The sequence below is a fragment of the Haemaphysalis longicornis genome, unplaced genomic scaffold (genome assembly GCF_048455015.1).
Source record: "Haemaphysalis longicornis isolate Haplotype H1 unplaced genomic scaffold, Haemaphysalis longicornis Haplotype H1 scaffold_4, whole genome shotgun sequence".
Lineage (NCBI taxonomy): Eukaryota > Metazoa > Arthropoda > Arachnida > Ixodida > Ixodidae > Haemaphysalis > Haemaphysalis longicornis.
In genome coordinates, this window is record NW_027526361.1 from 6,154,107 (window position 1) to 6,170,113 (window position 16,007).

Consider the following 16,007-nt stretch of genomic DNA (forward strand, 5'->3'; position numbering starts at 1 on the left):
CTTGCACACTAAAGTGAATGGCAAATTGGCAATGGCTATACGGCTTGACATGGCTTGACCAGTGTTGGCTTTGCATTACACAAAAGAAAAACTTGTTACAAAAAAATTTTAAAAAATACTCTTTAGCCTAATTAGCAGCAAATCAAACTATGCAACATGGTATATCAACCCAACTGTTTTTATTAAACTGTACAAGATCTGCTGTCTTTCTTTTTTTTGAATTCGAACATAACTACATTAAGTTGACGCGAGGATTACAGCTATTACATTTGTTTTCTGAGCTGACAAAATGTTTGCCTCCACCTGCAGGCAGCAAAATAATAGATAACATAATTAACTCGAGGCTAATTACGATAAGTTACAAACATAATCGAGGAATATTGGCTCAACCATACAGACGTACGATGGGCGTACAGCGAACTTTATTGATGGGACCATATATACGTTTATTAGAAAAATACATCCGAAGTACGTCCGCTAGAAGTCGAGTGCAGGACGAGGACGTTCGGCTGTAAAACGGACGTCCTAGGGATATCTGTGGTCCAATTGGTTGGAGGGGCGTGCGCTATGATGCGTCTTTCTCGTTCCGAGCAAGTGTTGCCACGATTACGGCGAACGCTGGAGTTCTCTTTTTTGCCCATCTTAACCAATCTCCCTAAGTGGGTATGCCTGGCTCAACAAACGTGCGCCGGGGACGCTGGGCGGTCGTCGCGAGGGACGCACACACGAGCGCTAGCCATTTTCTTGGTTTTGTTAACGCACGGGAGGTCGCGGCAATGTTGGCCAATCTCCCTAAGTGGGTATACTTGGCTTGACAAACTTGCGCGGGGGACAGTCGCGAGGCACGCACACACGAGCGTTAGGCACTTTCTTGGTTTTGTTAACTACAGGGCGGTGGTCGCGAGGCCCGCGCTCACGTGCGAGCGCTCGGCAATTTCTGGGTATTATAAACTGCGGACACAAAAAACTGCAATTTGCTAGACAGCTTCTCTGTTAAAAAAATTATGAAGCTTGCAGCACCCCAAGGCAGTAAACGCGCTTTGAGCGCTTTGAGCTCTATGCTTTGAAGGTCTGTAATGTGGCGTCCTCGGTTGGCGATTGGCCGCAACAACAGCGTGCACGTAACTGACGTCATAAAAATTTGGTGGCCGTATTGGCCGTATGTGGCTAGGTTTAGCGCTACGGTACGGTGGGTCGTAGGTGTGTTGGGGCTGCTGCCACAGTCGGTTGAGGTTCACGCCTGAATTTTAATGGTTTACTCAAGAAAAACACGAAAGAAAGGTGAAGCGTGTGTGAAAAGGTGTCGTTCTTGTGGAGTGAGACGTTTGGAAAAGTGCACCGAAGGCGCGGTGAGTAAAAACGTTCTTGTAGCCGCTCAGTGCGTGCGCTCACTCGACGTAAGCCTACAGTTCAGCTTTACTGTTTTTCTCCTGACTATTTGCTGTGAAATAGGAGCCGTCTCTGCACCACTGCGTTTGATCAGGGCACCTGCCCTTCAAAAACGACTTTTTTTTTTTTCTTCGCCAAGGTGCGGCACGTCGTGCAGTTCGCCGAAGGCGCGTCGGGGATTGAAAGACGCCGGATTTTAACAGCAAAAACATTCGGTTTATCGCCACTCCTCTCCATCCATGGAAGTTAAAAAATAGAAAACGCTTATTTAGCAACGCGGCCACTTCCAAGTTTTCATTTATTTCTCAGCCGTGTGAACGCAGCTGCATGCCTTCCGTGGAAGGGCGTTCTTTCGAAGTGGCACTGTTCGAACAGAGTAGACGTCTTGTTCAACTCTTGTCAATCGAATTTCGCATATCGAAACCTGATCAGCCAGTAAATCAGGTCCTATCAGGATCCGAATATTACTTAATTTCTGTATTTAAGGTTTGCGTTTTTTTTTTTTTTTTGCTCCCGTTCTATCTGTGCTCACCGGCGTTCCCCTCGGGCAGTTGTCACTCCCATGCCGTTTGCGGTTCCGGTGTTCAGTGTTTTCGCATTTGATTACGCTCGTTAATCGCCGTTTCATTGATGGAAGTTCTCACTCTGCGCTTTCAAGGCCACTGTTCGCAAGAGAGCTCGTATTTACGCGTACTTGTTTGTGGCTGCGACGCATTTTCTCTTACTATGCAGACAACGCACCGAGTCGTTTTGACGGTGCGCTCGCGTGCTTTTCGATTGTGTAGCGAAGCAGCCTGCCTGCCAGCTAGTCAAAGGGCGACACGCTGCGCAGAAAGGTTGGCCCCTAACTGCCGTGAATAATGCGGCGTGAACTCCTCACGGCATGCATCCGTCGGGCACGCAGAAGGGCCGCCACCATTGTGCGTTTGTGCGCGCTTGATTCTGTCGAGGCCGCATCCCTCGCGAAGGGTGTAGCCCGAGCTCACCTGGTGCACCGACAACAGGTTGTGCGTTGACTGTCAGGCTAGCGCAGGTACCGATCGCGCGCACCGTGCTCGGCCGGCCCCGCGTTGGGCTTGGCCATGGTGTACTACGCGAAATTCCCAAGTAAGGCAGGGCCCCTTGACGTCATGTAAGCGCGCGGAATTGCGGAGGCGACATCGGTTTTCTCGCTTGCTGTTTTGGCTGCCGCGGCTGTCGCTTTCCTCCGGCCGGTTTGTCCGCGGCGCCTCGGACCAGGCACGCGAAGAGTTCGGAACGAGCTACGCGCGGCTCCGTGTGGTCGACTCGCCAATTGTGCACGCGGGGCCGACTTCCGCGTTTTGCTTCCTCAGCAGCGCTGTCTTGTACGTATCCCAGCGTTGACACGCTTCATATGAGCGCGCTGCAGTGGATACTCTCCTCCTGGCTATGATGTGGGTCACGGACGCTCCTGTCACGCCTGGCACTTGTGTGCTCGTCGCGGCCTCCGGTGAGGTTGCACCTGTAATGGCACGATGGGCCGGGCGTGCTCAAAGTGGCTCGCATGGCTTCTTATGATCAATTGTCTCAAGGCGCCTCCATTGTTGTACAATCCATTTGATTGGTGCGGTGGCAACCCCAAAGGCATTTGATCATGGTCTTGTTTGAGTAGTGGAGACCCACAGGCGTGTGGTCTTTGCTGACTGCTTGTTCCCTCAAAATGGACAGTCAACACTGCTACATGTCATAAACATCTGATCACAAACATGCATAGCGACGTATTGTAATAGAATGGCAAAGCACCTACAGTATAACTGCCCTGTGTGTCAGACTTACTTGTCTAGAACGAGAATTATAACTGTGGACGTCGTAAACACGGATGGGGGTTCAGCCATTGCAGGGAAAAGGCTGACTGTCAAATGACGCAAGTTTGCTGAACAAGGCTGCGAATTCTTGCCACTTCCGCCTTTTGCATCAGTGCCAGTCACAGTGACAACCGCACAATGGGGTGTGGAAAGTCTAAACATGGCATACAAACAACTTCGAACAAAGAGAAAAAATGTGTGGGAGTGAAATTGACATGTACGGTAGTTCTCTGATTGAGCTTTGGTCAAACACTCATCGAGGCAGCGGTGCAACATCATCAAGTTTTCAATAATATTTAACAATGATGAAAGCTCATTAGCTATAACTATAGGATCTCATTAACAAGAACTAGAGAGACCAAGTTTGTTTTGTACAGAGTGTATAGAAAGTTCTTTGCGCTGTCATTTTCCGCACAAAACCAAAACTGTTAAACTGTTGAACCTAAACAGCAGTTGTTTAATAGGCCAACTGTATTTGCCGTATTTCTGACAGTTTAAAATTTTGTAGTTTGATTGTTCTATCGTTAAAAATTTGTGGCAGTTGATTTTTATTAGCATTATCATTATTTTTTTTCACCTGCCATGTTAGCTTGGTGTTCAGTTTTCTGCTTTTGCTTATGCATCGTTTAACTACGGGATTGAGCTGAGGTTTAAGCACTTGAGTTTTTATTTAACATCGTTTGAAGTTAAACGACAGTTAAAACAGTAGCTGCAGCCAAACCTTGAAAGCTCTTTTCTTGAAGCTTTTTATAACAGGAGAAATTAACTAAAAAATTGTTCTGTTGAAGGCACTTCATAAATTTATTTGCGGAGCAAGGGGAAAGAGGGACTAGAAGGAATGTTGAAAGAATAGAAATAGTTCCTTGTGCTTTTTGTAGGTTTTATTCAAATGATGCTCTAAAGTTCGGTCTTTGCACTTGAGTACTGCTGTGCACCAGCATTGAGGAGCACGAGAGTGAAAACATGGCAGTTAGCGTTTACCGGGGGGGGGGGGGGGGATTGGCTGTCTTGTAAACTGTAGAGAAACGTATTAGCATGGGGGAAGCATCCTCAGGGGTGATGTGATCAGTTTGCGCAGGGATGCGACTGGTTTAGGCTGGCATTTTGGTCGTGGTGTGTGGTAGTCTACGCTGCCGACGACCAGTATTTTTGTGGCAACCCTGGGGGGGAAGATTTTCTTTGTTGTCAGTTTTGTAGTGGTGTAGCTCCTCTAGTGAATTACTCCAGCTAGCATTGGAGCAAAAAATAGCTGTTTGAGACAGTGTGAACTTATTTCTGTGGTCGCCAAGTGGCCTAGGGAGAAGTTCGCAAATTGAGCCTGGCTACTCATACGCCACTGCAAAAGTTGGTTTGACGTTTTTCCTTCTGTTCGGTTCTTTTTGGGTTGGACCATTTTGCAGGCGTGTTTTCCTGGCAAGCACGAGAACTTGAGCTTAATCTACTTTATTCAGCACCTGGATGATTGTACTTCTCGGCTCCATTCTGTTTGGAGTAGACAACTCAACAGGTTGCTTGTCTTGGCCTGAATGCTTGCACTCTGTGCAGCTTCAGCACTGATGCTTCCAAGAGTACCCAGAAATGTACACCCGCCCAATTTTTTACCAATATCACGGGAGCGTTGACCGTTCGGCCGATCAGCGCCGTATGATGGAGTGATACGGCAAACTCGGCAAGAGTAGCCGCATGCGCCCTAAGCAAAGGCCGCTGCTACCATCATCTGCTAGGCTGTTCCAAAAGGAGACGACTCCCCCCCCCCCCCGATTTTCGTTATTTATTTATCACACTGCCTCCCATACTCGAAATTTTTCTTCAAGACCAGGCACGTGGCGCCAACTAAAAACAGTGTAATCAGCGTTGCCAAACGAACCTTGCGCTGAACGAACCTTGCGCTCGGCATTCTGATTACTCGGTTTTCAATTGGCGCCACGGCCTGGTCTTGAAGAAGAATTTCGAGTATGGCAGGCAGTGTGATTAGCAAAAAACAAAAATCGGGGGCGGCTGTCTGCTCTTGGAACAGCCTAGCAGATGACGGCAGCAGCGTCCTTTGCTTAGTGCGCATGTGGCTACTCTCGCCCAGTTTGCCGTATCACTCCATCACACGGCGCTGATCGACTGAACGGTCGACGCTCCCATGATATTGGTAAAAAATTGGGCGGGTGTACCTACTGGAACAGTTTATAAATAAATGAACGAACCTGTTGCCAAATTAGCTTTGTATATTGGCTTCTGCATCAACCCCCCCCTTCCCATGAAAAAAAAAAAAAAAATCCCAGGCCATCTCCACTAACGTGAAACCTGGGGAGCGGCAAAGCATGCAGCGTATGAGTGCATTCTTGGCGCCTTGGCGTTTTTGCCCACGGAGATGAAATTGTTTGGGGGTAGAGGTATACAGCTTTGCTGTAAAAGTCTCTTGTCTTTGAAGCACGAGGCGTTGGAAAATCAATGTCCCGGTACGTTTTTTTAGTATGCATTTTCGCCCACGCAGATAAAACGTTCTAGCGCGAGGCTTGGGAAAATGAGTGTCCTGGTGTTTTAGTACCATGAATACAGGAAACGACGATGGCAGGAGACGCCGACAGCCCGAGCCCCTAAAGGGCTTTGCCCCTAAAAGTACTGTAGTTTTATGCCTTTTTGTCCTGGTGGTCCATTCTGTGCCATCTGCCGGCTTGGATTGATTGCTTGTTGGCTTCTAGTGCTCAACCCTTGCAGCTTTTAGCGGCTTGAGTCCGGTATGCTTTTGTATGTTCATTGCACACTCTTTGCTTTCGTAACATGGCAGAGCATCCCCATTGAAACAAACAAGCCAGGCCGCACAGTAGTTATCATGCCACCTTAGACAGCCACTGGCAAGACTGCAAATGTAAACTGTTGGGCTAGTCCGTTATTAGAGATGTATACATCGAAACAAAAAAAAATCTGCAGAAATTCAGAAAATGTACTACTAATGCGTAGCATTCTTTTGCCGCTTGTCTTGAGTGTGAGTTCTCTGCAGACAATTTCTTGGTTTCTCTAAATCCTGTCTGACCAATTATCTCCATTTACGCTTTACAATGATTGCAGGTGAAATTTCCACAAAATTTTAGTTTTTTTTTTTCAAAATTTCGTTCTACCAATTATCTCCATTTTTGTTATTATAATGATTACAGGTGGAACTTGCGCGAAATCTGCATTATTGTAGAAATGCAGGGTGTTACATGGTCCTTGCTGTGGGGCTACTTGGCAAAGAATGCTATGCATTAATAACTGGGCATGTTGGTTTAAATTCATGTTCACTAAATGCAAAAAGATGGAGGTAAACACAAGCGGGGTGCCCCTCACAACTGAAATTATTTTGAAAAGAGTAAACGTACATACACACTCTCGGCGCATGCCACACATTGATGCCAGGAATTGCGTCACGTGCTCTTATCCGAATACACGACTAATTGCTGCGATAGTGCAAGGGACAGCTGGCTGACGCATTTGTCTCCTCGTTTTCTGATTGCATGGGCTTCGAGTAATTCCCTGGCTCTTTGATCTTTGTGTTTGTACAAACAGGTGGTGGACCAAACATTGCCGTGTGGTCAGAAAACGAGGCGACAAATGTGTCAGCCAGCCATCCACTAGCACTATTGCAGCAAGAAGTAGCGTGTTCAGATTTATTTATTTATTATTTATTTATACATACTGCAACCCGTAAGGGCTATGGCAGGAGTGGGGAACAGGCCGGTACAAAACAAACATGGTGTAATACTTTGCTGAGGAAAGTAAAATACAAAGTGGCAAGACATGGCATCACATGGTGGCATAATGAAGACATGGTGGCAAGAAAGCCGGTCGTGGTGGCAAGGAACAGAACACAGCAAACATACTGTGCATACTGTGCACAGCAAACATTAAAAAAAAAAAGAAAAATAATAATAAATATATATATATATATATATATATATATATATATATATATATATATATATATATATATATATATATAAACTGTCAAAGGGTATTTATGGATAACAAGAATTCGTTTAAGGGCAAAGAATGTATGTCGCCGGATAAGTTATTCCAAAGTTCAACAGTTCTCAACAGATGAGAGCATGTGATGCAATTCATCGTGTCAATGTGTGACGTGTGCCGAGAGTGTGTATGTATGCTCATTCTTTTCAAAATAATTTCAGTTCTGAGTGGCGCCCTGTGTGTGCTTACCTCCGTCCTTTTGCCTGTCTTTTTGCACCTAGTGAACATGAATGTGGGCAGTCACTGCGAGTGGAGACAAATGCAGTGTACATACTTCTTGCTCCTGATCGTTCTAGTCCTTAAAACAATTTGTCTGCAATTTCACTCCATGGAGTTTTGTTTTAAGTCTGGCTAGGTGAACAGGGTGAATAGTTACAAGGATGAACAGGGTTATGCCAGACTATGCAGGCACGTAGCATGAAGGCAACCTGGCGCATATGTAATTGTCCTGTCATTGGCATTCCATTAATTTGGCAGGTTGGCATGCTAATTGCATTCTCTTTCATGCAGGCCTTCACAGTAGCAAATGTTATATTCACGGTCATTTTACTGTATCTTAATATTTGTCTGCTTGCTGTAGCTTCACTCGATACTAGGTCAATAAAGGTGGTTCTTCCGAATTCAACTACGGTTGTTTTAGTTTAAGCTCTGCATAGCAAAATAACTCAGTAATGTTGCCTTTGCTTTAAAGAATTGAGGTATTAGCATAGAAGAAACGGTTGAAGTCCAAGTAGAGCATTATTGATCAGCATTGTTTTTTCTTAAAGTTGGAAGTTGGCCAAGTTTGTTTTCTGCCAAATGATAGTTTTCTAGCACTAAAAATAGACAGTAGTGCAAAAAGGAGTTTGTGATTAAATTGGTGCTTGTTATTTTTGGAGTTTCTGTGTTGGCATGTTGCCTGCTGACTGGAATCACTTGGATGATATTCGTGAGACTTGTGCCGCTGTGCACTGTGGCCTGGCTTATAGGTGGGCGGACTCGGAACGGTGGCTGCCACCACCGGTGTGCGGTCGCCTTCCACGTTGCTCTGCGTACTTCCCGACGTTGCCTAGAGGAGCCCTGTCACTGCTACAGGCACCACTGACAGCCGATTTCTTGCTTAATAAGCCACATGGTGCATTTGCATTGAGCAAGTAACACTGATTCCGGGGCAGGCCTCAAGAGCAAGCGCTGTGGGAGTGGTTGAGCACGGGCCCCTGTTTTGCTCTTTGCATGTGGTGCTGCCTGTGTGGTGGTTCTTCACCCATGGCAACTACTGTGTGTTCTCAGCAGGCCAGCTTCTCTTTTGCTCCCAAAACTGCTTTTTTCCCGGGGGGCTGCTGGTAGAAGAGGCAGGGAGCGAGACTCGTAGCTGCCCTAGGAGGCCCGTCTGCTGAGTGACAGCCAGGAGTGAAAGCTCTGAAATAAAAAGAAGAAGCGCATGCTTTGCCAACCTTTCACTGCTGGCATGAAGCTGTGTGAAGGGAAAGCCAATTCGTGGCCTGTCGCTCCTTAGGTGCCGTATGTCGGTGGCATGGTGGGTTAACTGTCCGCTGACTGTGCTCGGCCAGGCTGGTGCCAAGCTCAGCTGGTGGGGTGACGTGACCGCGTGCGCGCAGGTCCGGGAGCGGCCGGGCTGGTGACGGCCTGCCCCCTCCTTCGGCCCCCGGGCATCATCGCGCAGCAGCAGCGGCCGGGAGGATGGCGCTGGTGCCGGGGCTGGAGCAGTTCCTGCCCCAGCTGTCCAGCCAGGACACCAAGAAGCGGCTGCAGCTGGGGGCCACCATCCTGGCCTACCTGGAGGAGCCCCTCAGCCTGGTGGACACCAGCGAGATGGGCGCCATCGTCGACTGCCTCGTCGCCTGGCTCAACAGCAGCAATTCGAAGGTACCACGAAGAGAGGGAGGGGTCTTTGGCTGCTGGCAATCTTTCACTTGCATAACGGAGTTGAGTTGCGCAGCAATTCGGTGTTTTAAATGTTCTGATATGCTGATTATGTACTGCACGGGAAAATACTTCTGAGCCCACACACCCTTTTAATCCAAGTAATGAAGGGAGAAATATTTGCTTTATTCTTTGCTGTAAGCTCTGTTACACTTACTAAGAAAGAAAAAAAAAAAACTTGTTACCCGGCTCTAACTGGTCCTAAGACTTGGCTAAATATTGTGAAGAGTGCAAACGGAGCAACCAAAGGCAGTTGTTTTGTTTAAGTAATTTGCTAAGTCTTGTTACAAAAAGAAAGGACATTTTGTTGTTCATATTCTGACAGGAAAATTAGTGGTGACATAGCAAAGTTGAAGAGAGATGAAAAAATGATACTATGGGAAGGAAATCTGCAGAAAATTGCCAGGCGTGTTTTTAAAGAGAAGTTTGCTGCTTTTATCAGCCCAGATTTATTTGCTGCAGTTTGCTGAGGCTGTAGCTGGACTGCTTTGTAAAGGTGTGACAGCAGTGTTGCAGTGCGCTACCAGGTGTGCAGTCAGCTGGCATGCGTTGCACTGAGGTCCCAGCTGGGACAATTTTGTGTGAGCGTTTTTATTGCTTTCATGTCCGGCCATCCGGGACACTGAACGCTCCCAAGGCTCTGTCAGGGTTCTTCGTACAAAGCTGGCAAAAGCGGTGCCAGACGAGGCTGCTTCTGTGGCCATGTAGCCTTGTGCTTCTCTTTAGCACTGCTTGTCACAAGGGTTCAAATCATGAGGGCTCAAGTACTCAAATCCTGGCTTGAGGCAGGCAATGACTGGTCTTAAACGTAATTTTTTTAAATTTTTTAACCTGTGCACCGAGGTTATGAAAGGAACAGCAGAGGAGGTAGGAAAGAAAAAAGGAGGAGGAAAGTATGAAAATTGGATATTAAGGAAAGCAAGAATGCTAGTATGGTAGGAGGGCAGGTCTACATGTGCTGCAAACCTTTGCCAAAGTTTGTATGCGAAATCTTGCTGCATGCCTTTCTATGGAATGGATCATAAATGCACAACCAGTTTCTGTTCAAGTGGCAGAAGTTTGAAGCTGTGCTATGTGTGCCGAAGTTTTCCATGGTGTGCTCTCTGAGCACTATCCTTCATATCACATTTTTGAGGTTCTGTTGCACTAGCCAATCAGTGAGTGCTCAAAGCAGTTGCAGTTATGTTGACCCCGTTAAAAATAGTTTTTTGGCAAGGTAAGGCTACAAGTTATAAAACACGCACGAAAGTGGTCACGATTATAGCTGAGTAAATGCTAAACATACAACTGTGACATTTTGCAATTTACCATCTTTGACACTTGTAGATTTGAAATGAAACTAACACAGCAAAGTTACTTTTTGGCAACGTTTTGGTTCTTCAAAAAGGCAGTGCTCATTTCTTAAATTAAGCAGCGACATACCGAAAAGTTTTTTTCTGTGTCTTCTTAGTGTTACTGTCAAGGAACGTTAGTTGCTCAATGTCCACATACTTTCTTGGGCTCTTCTTTTTTAGGTGGCCCAAAATGGACTTGAAATCCTGTCCATTCTGGTGGAAAGGCTTAAGGAGGATTTCCGGCCATATATATCAACAGGTGTGTTGTCCCGCCCTTTCTCTTGCATCTCTCAACGGAGAGGGGGCTGTTAGTGCGATGGCTGTCTGTGTGCTGAACCTGTCTGATATGCGTGAGTGTAACCCTCATCACCCTTCCGCATTGAATTGAGTGCTAGCACGGCCGTTCTGGGATCTCCATACCCTGAGGCCTCCTTCTATGCCATATGCTATCAGACTTTCACGTCACTGTTTTATGTACCAATTGCATTTTAATAAAACCTCAATATTGATGTGCAGAAAAGCCTCAGCAGACTGTCAAGGGCGAGCCTAAAAGTGAAACTGGTCTTGTAGTACCTGCTGTCGCCACCTATGTCGTACTTTGAAGCCTGAATTTTATGCATTTGTTTGTTCCTTCCCCATCAGTCTCCTCTTCATTCTTCAATCCGGCATCCTGTGTTGCCACTCTTGTCCCACTTGTGCCTCAGCTGAACTCCCCTTGTGGTTGATTCCCTGTTGTCATCTCTTCCATCGAACAGTCAGCGTTGCCCCACTCCTTGTGCACTTCTCGCCCTGTTGCTTGTGCATACTGCACGTCAAATTCCCAGCCCTGTGCCTGTTGAATTGGCCCATTTTACTCCTGCCATGTCTTTGTGTTGTGAGGGAGAACTTGAAATTCAACGTTTAGCTTTTTTTTTCTGCTGCAGAGATGCACAAAGTCCGCCGTGAGCAAAAGTGAAAGAACAAGCCGTCTTATGGCCACCAAAATAAGCTGTTAGGTGATGAATAACTTAGCACTTGAAATTTCAACTTGCGAGCAAATCTTATTTGAAGTTTGGTCCTACGAGATTCCTGGTGTGTGGAAAACTCGGCAGAGATGGTCTGCCGAATATGGTCTCTGCAGAGTTGGCAGGGCTAAATTTCCCAGGTGTACTTGCAGGAAACTTCACTAGCCCCATTGAATTCATGATCCCAGTTGTTGTGGGAACAGGGGGCAAAATAGGTCTGCTGAGTTCTCGGTTTAATTCTATCAGTTACAGCAAACAGAGTACAAGGTGTGTCTTGCATAATCAGTGTTTGTATTTGCAGTGGAGACTGCTGTGATGAGACAGCTGGAGCAGCATGCACTGTGCAATGCCCGAAAGCATGCGCACACGTACAGCAGGCTTCACTGGTCGGGCATCTTGTTGATGGTTTGTCACACCCCTCCAAATGCTTCCTCATGCGAAAAGCAAAAACGCCCGTGTGTACGAGATTTCGGTGCACGTTAAAGGAGTACTGACACGAAATTTTTATGTTACGTTTTTTTCGCTGCTATGCGTGCCTACCAGCCCACTAATCATAGAATGACAGATTAGACGGTCGAGCGCAGCGTAAACATTCATTTACGGCGTCGTTTATTCGTGCCAGTTTCGGTTTCGACAAAAAAACGCCGAGCGGCCGCCATGACAGCATGTATGACATGGCGTCACCATTCTTGCCGTATCGCTGCCTCTCTGGAAGCGCGCGCTAGCGAGCGCACGCGCGCGCCCAGACCGGCCGAGGTCTTCGCCGTCCCCACAGGCCCGGGCAGCATGACGTCAGTCCCAAAACCATGACGTGTACACACGCCCGAGCAGCGCGTGCCAACCACAGCCAGCGCGTCAGCTTCGTCACGGGAGCCCCGACGTCGGCAGTTTGGGGCACGTAGCAGATGATGTCACGTCGGCCCGCTCTGGGCTTTCTCGTGCGGGCGAAGATTAAAATGGATTTTAAATATGTTTCGCTGAACGGTTGCTGTTGAAACTTGCTGGGAGATATCGCCTGATAAAAAGGAAGCATTTTACATAGTTATCTCAGCTTTGAAATTTCGTGTCGGTACTCCTTTAAAGATCCTCAGGTGGTCAAAATTAATCTGGAGCCCTCCACTCCGGCACGCCTCATCGCGTGCATTGCGTCGGTGTGTTAAACCCTAGAATCGAAATGCTTCCTCACATTCTTTATAGCTTTGTCTAACTTATTGTCAACCTTTGACTAACCCCTTAAAAACAGTATCCTAAAATTCACTGGTAAACAACAACAACAAAAAAAGGTGGGAAATTATTGGGTCTGGTTTGTTCTCTCGGCTGACAGTTTTCTGTTGAAACAGTTGCTTGATCAGACATGCTGCTTAATAGATGCTTAGCATTGCAACAATAATCAGTGTGGTGATTTCACCTTTGCGCATTTGGATGTGTGCACTGTGCTCATGTTTGTCAATGCACCAAATCCAGTGTGTGGCTTGCCTCAGTGTGCAGTATCTAGAGGTAGATAAATAAATACAGTGTGTTACATTGATAATTTGAACACTTTCAAATTCTTTCCTAAGCAATCCGCTACTCGGTTCGCGCTCAAGCTTCACACGAAGGTCACATTTTGGGGTCTATTTTATTTGACACTGGGAAATAGCAGCGGTACTTACCGGTTTGTTCTGAAAATAAATGAAAACGATTTTTGCCCGTGAGAATATGGTGGCCAATTTGGATGTGCAACTCTTTAGATGTACTAAGCCCAGTGATGCTACCGCTGCGCCAATTGCACCAAACTGCGCCCAAGTGCTCTGGCTGCTACATCCTGCTACATTTCCTCCAAATTTGGCGATTCTGCGCCCGACCTGCGCCCAAGGGTGTACATCGACTTTCAGAAACGAAACTAACTACTTGAGGTTCCCCATGCACTGAAAGCAACATCGCGGTACACCTGTTTTCAGGCCGCAATCCGAGCCAAGCCAAGGCAAACTGGCCCTTGTAGCGGTAACGGTAGAGTGCCTAGAATATTTCTGAAATATTCTTGGCACTCTAGTAACGGCGATGATGCGTTTTGCGCATGTAGGCGCACAACGCCAAATCTGCCCCCTTATACGAGACCTATTGGGTTCGTGAGACCGGTTGCCGCCGTCGCGACCGTCTGCCTCGCGGTCTTCGGGCCACGATATGCGTTGTGATATCCGTGCCGTACTCGTAAATAACGTCAGGCGTCGTGAAATTGCCGTACTCGCTCGCCAACGCGCCCCAACAGCGTACGCGTGTACCGGGTGCTGGCGGAGTTGTGCTGGAAGAAAAGTAGGCAAGATATGAGGACGCACGAGTTGTAGTTGCAGTGGAATCTGGGTGATACGAATTTCGGGATGAGACGAATTTCTGATTAGTCTCGGCGAAATTGCACTGTTTTAAATGGGAAAAGTTTCGGCTCTTGCGAACGGACCTGCGGTGCGCGGCGGATAATAAGAACGAGTCGGCGAGGCGCCCGACTGCCGAGCGAGCAAGCTGCAACGACATACGGGCCCTCTGCCCTCTTTGTCGCTCTTTCTCCTGGAACGGCCAAGCTGTTTTCTGCTCGCGAAAACGCGCCGTGCACTCCACAAGCACGCTGACGCCGCCGCCGCGAAACCACCCGCACGCTGCGCCGGGCGCAGCTGGCCGCGGCAGCATGGCGGCGGTTTTGGTCACGAAGTGGTGCGGGACGCTCAAGCGACCGCTTTTAACCGCTCTTTAAAATGCCGCTAAAAGCACACGGGAAGTTCCTTGTGCGGTAAATGAGCTAACAATGTGAACGAAAACGGTGCTATAAAACATCATCCGCGCCGCTAGTGAAAGCGCCCATGAAATATCTGTCGGGGTGCTAAGCCTAAACATCTCTGGCGGAGCCAGCCGGCTGTCTCAAGCACTTCGTAACTGCCGCCATGAGGCGCGTGCCTTCCCATTGGCGCAAGTCGTCAGGCTCCTCCCACTGCCACGCTCGTCCGCGGGCGCCGAATCGCCGACGCGGGCGTGAAAATATCGCGCGCACAACGCCGACGCGCACAAATCGCGTGCAAAATCACCCCTGCAGTGAGTGAAAGTCCAGAAAGGACCGCTCGGCGACATGGAGGTTAAAAAAAAAAAAGCAGAAAAACGTCACGGATTTCGTCATGCGAAAGTAAGAAAAGAAATAATCGAAAACTTGTTTTGGTCCTTAGTTTTTTGGTCTGTGTTGTTCACACGAATTTTAAATGATACGAATATTTTTCGCGGTGCCGCGAGATTCGTATCATTGAGATTTTACTGTAAACAGATGAGAATTTACAAAGTGCAGGGGGGAGAAAATAGTATGCAAGGGCAGGAAACGGTGATATAGTTCGGGCCGCGCGCTGGCGAGTGAGTACGGCAATTTTACGACGCCTGACTTTGTTTCAGGTGCTAACGAGTACGGCAGGCATATGACGATGCCCGTCTTAATTCACATATGGGGAAATTGAAGGTGAAATGCGCGCATGTGGCCTCGCAGGGAATTAACATAGTCTCAGGGTAGGAGGAGGGGGGGGGGGGGGACTAATGGGCTACCTTGTCATTAACGGAGGCGTTTTGGTTGCTTGCGGCAAACTTGTCGTAAAGGGCCAAGGTTCAGCCTGGTGCTGCATGTATGGCTGCCCGCTGCCCTCGTAAACAATAGCGCTGCTATCGGTGGCTTGTCATTTCAGACCCTTACGGTGGCAGCGCTGACGCTGCTAAATAGTGATGCATGTGCAACACGGGGAGCAGCGTGATGTTCAATTATGCAGTCAAAACCGTGGCGCTACTGATATTATTGGTCAGTGCTCCCACGATAGCCTTCCAATAGCGCTCGATTTTACATAGCATGTTTGTTGGGATGAGCAATTTTTAGTTTGTTCATAGTAAATCTGCTGTTGTGTAAAAATGAGAGCTTGTTCTTTTTTTTAATTTTTGTTGTGCAGGCTGCTGCACAAAGTTCAATGCAGAAAAATGGGGACAAAATATCCATGTTCTGGGTTCTTTTAATTTTTATTATCGTTGAAGGGCGTGCTTTTAGCGATTATCTATCAAGAATGCAGTACGTGTCTTAAAATTGCTTCTATCAACACCTGCTCCGAAAGCTGGTTTTGCTGCTCTGAAATGCATTTTTGCCTGCTCCAAAAGCTGCTCCAAAGTGGCCTAAGCCGGTAGCATCACTGTAAGCCTAGAGTTTCATACTAATATATACTAGAGGGAAATCTGGTGCCACTGTCTAGGGGAGCCGCGCTTCAGCGAGCGTGCCGTCATGTACCCGGCAGGTACGTTCCACTTGTCCTTGGCATGGCTCATGAACAGGCTGAAACGTTGGCTATGGCTGCAAAAAAGTGACAGTATTACCGTAGAGGGTTTATAAAATTTGTTTTGGTATTATAACATTGAACCTCCAAAATGTCAGTAGTTTTTTAGAAGCTTAATGTACGATGAACAAAAAAAATGTTACTTTTTTTGTTAATTTTGGCTTCGAGACAAAAAAGAAGCCGTATGGCTAGCTAAGCCAAGCAGGCGAGGAACGT

At 47.3% G+C, this 16,007-nt stretch overlaps 1 protein-coding gene across 6 annotated transcripts in view; it reads left to right on the forward strand.

Annotated features, from left to right (window-relative positions):
• The first annotated feature begins 1,159 nt into the window (after positions 1 to 1,159).
• Positions 1,160 to 16,007, forward strand: part of LOC144178171 (CLIP-associating protein 1-B-like) — a 208,316-nt gene continuing 193,468 nt past the window's right edge. For 4 of the 6 annotated variants that reach the window (XM_077705786.1, XM_077705789.1, XM_077705788.1 and 1 more), the window contains exons 1-3: positions 1,161 to 1,349; positions 8,810 to 9,077; positions 10,649 to 10,727. In XM_077705786.1, the coding sequence (XP_077561912.1) occupies positions 8,892 to 9,077; positions 10,649 to 10,727 (265 nt within the window). In that variant the 5' untranslated portion in view covers positions 1,161 to 1,349; positions 8,810 to 8,891. Of the gene's footprint in view, positions 1,350 to 8,809; positions 9,078 to 10,648; positions 10,728 to 16,007 lie in introns of all 6 variants that reach the window. The other 2 variants (XM_077705787.1, XM_077705791.1) reach the window with 1 other exon arrangement.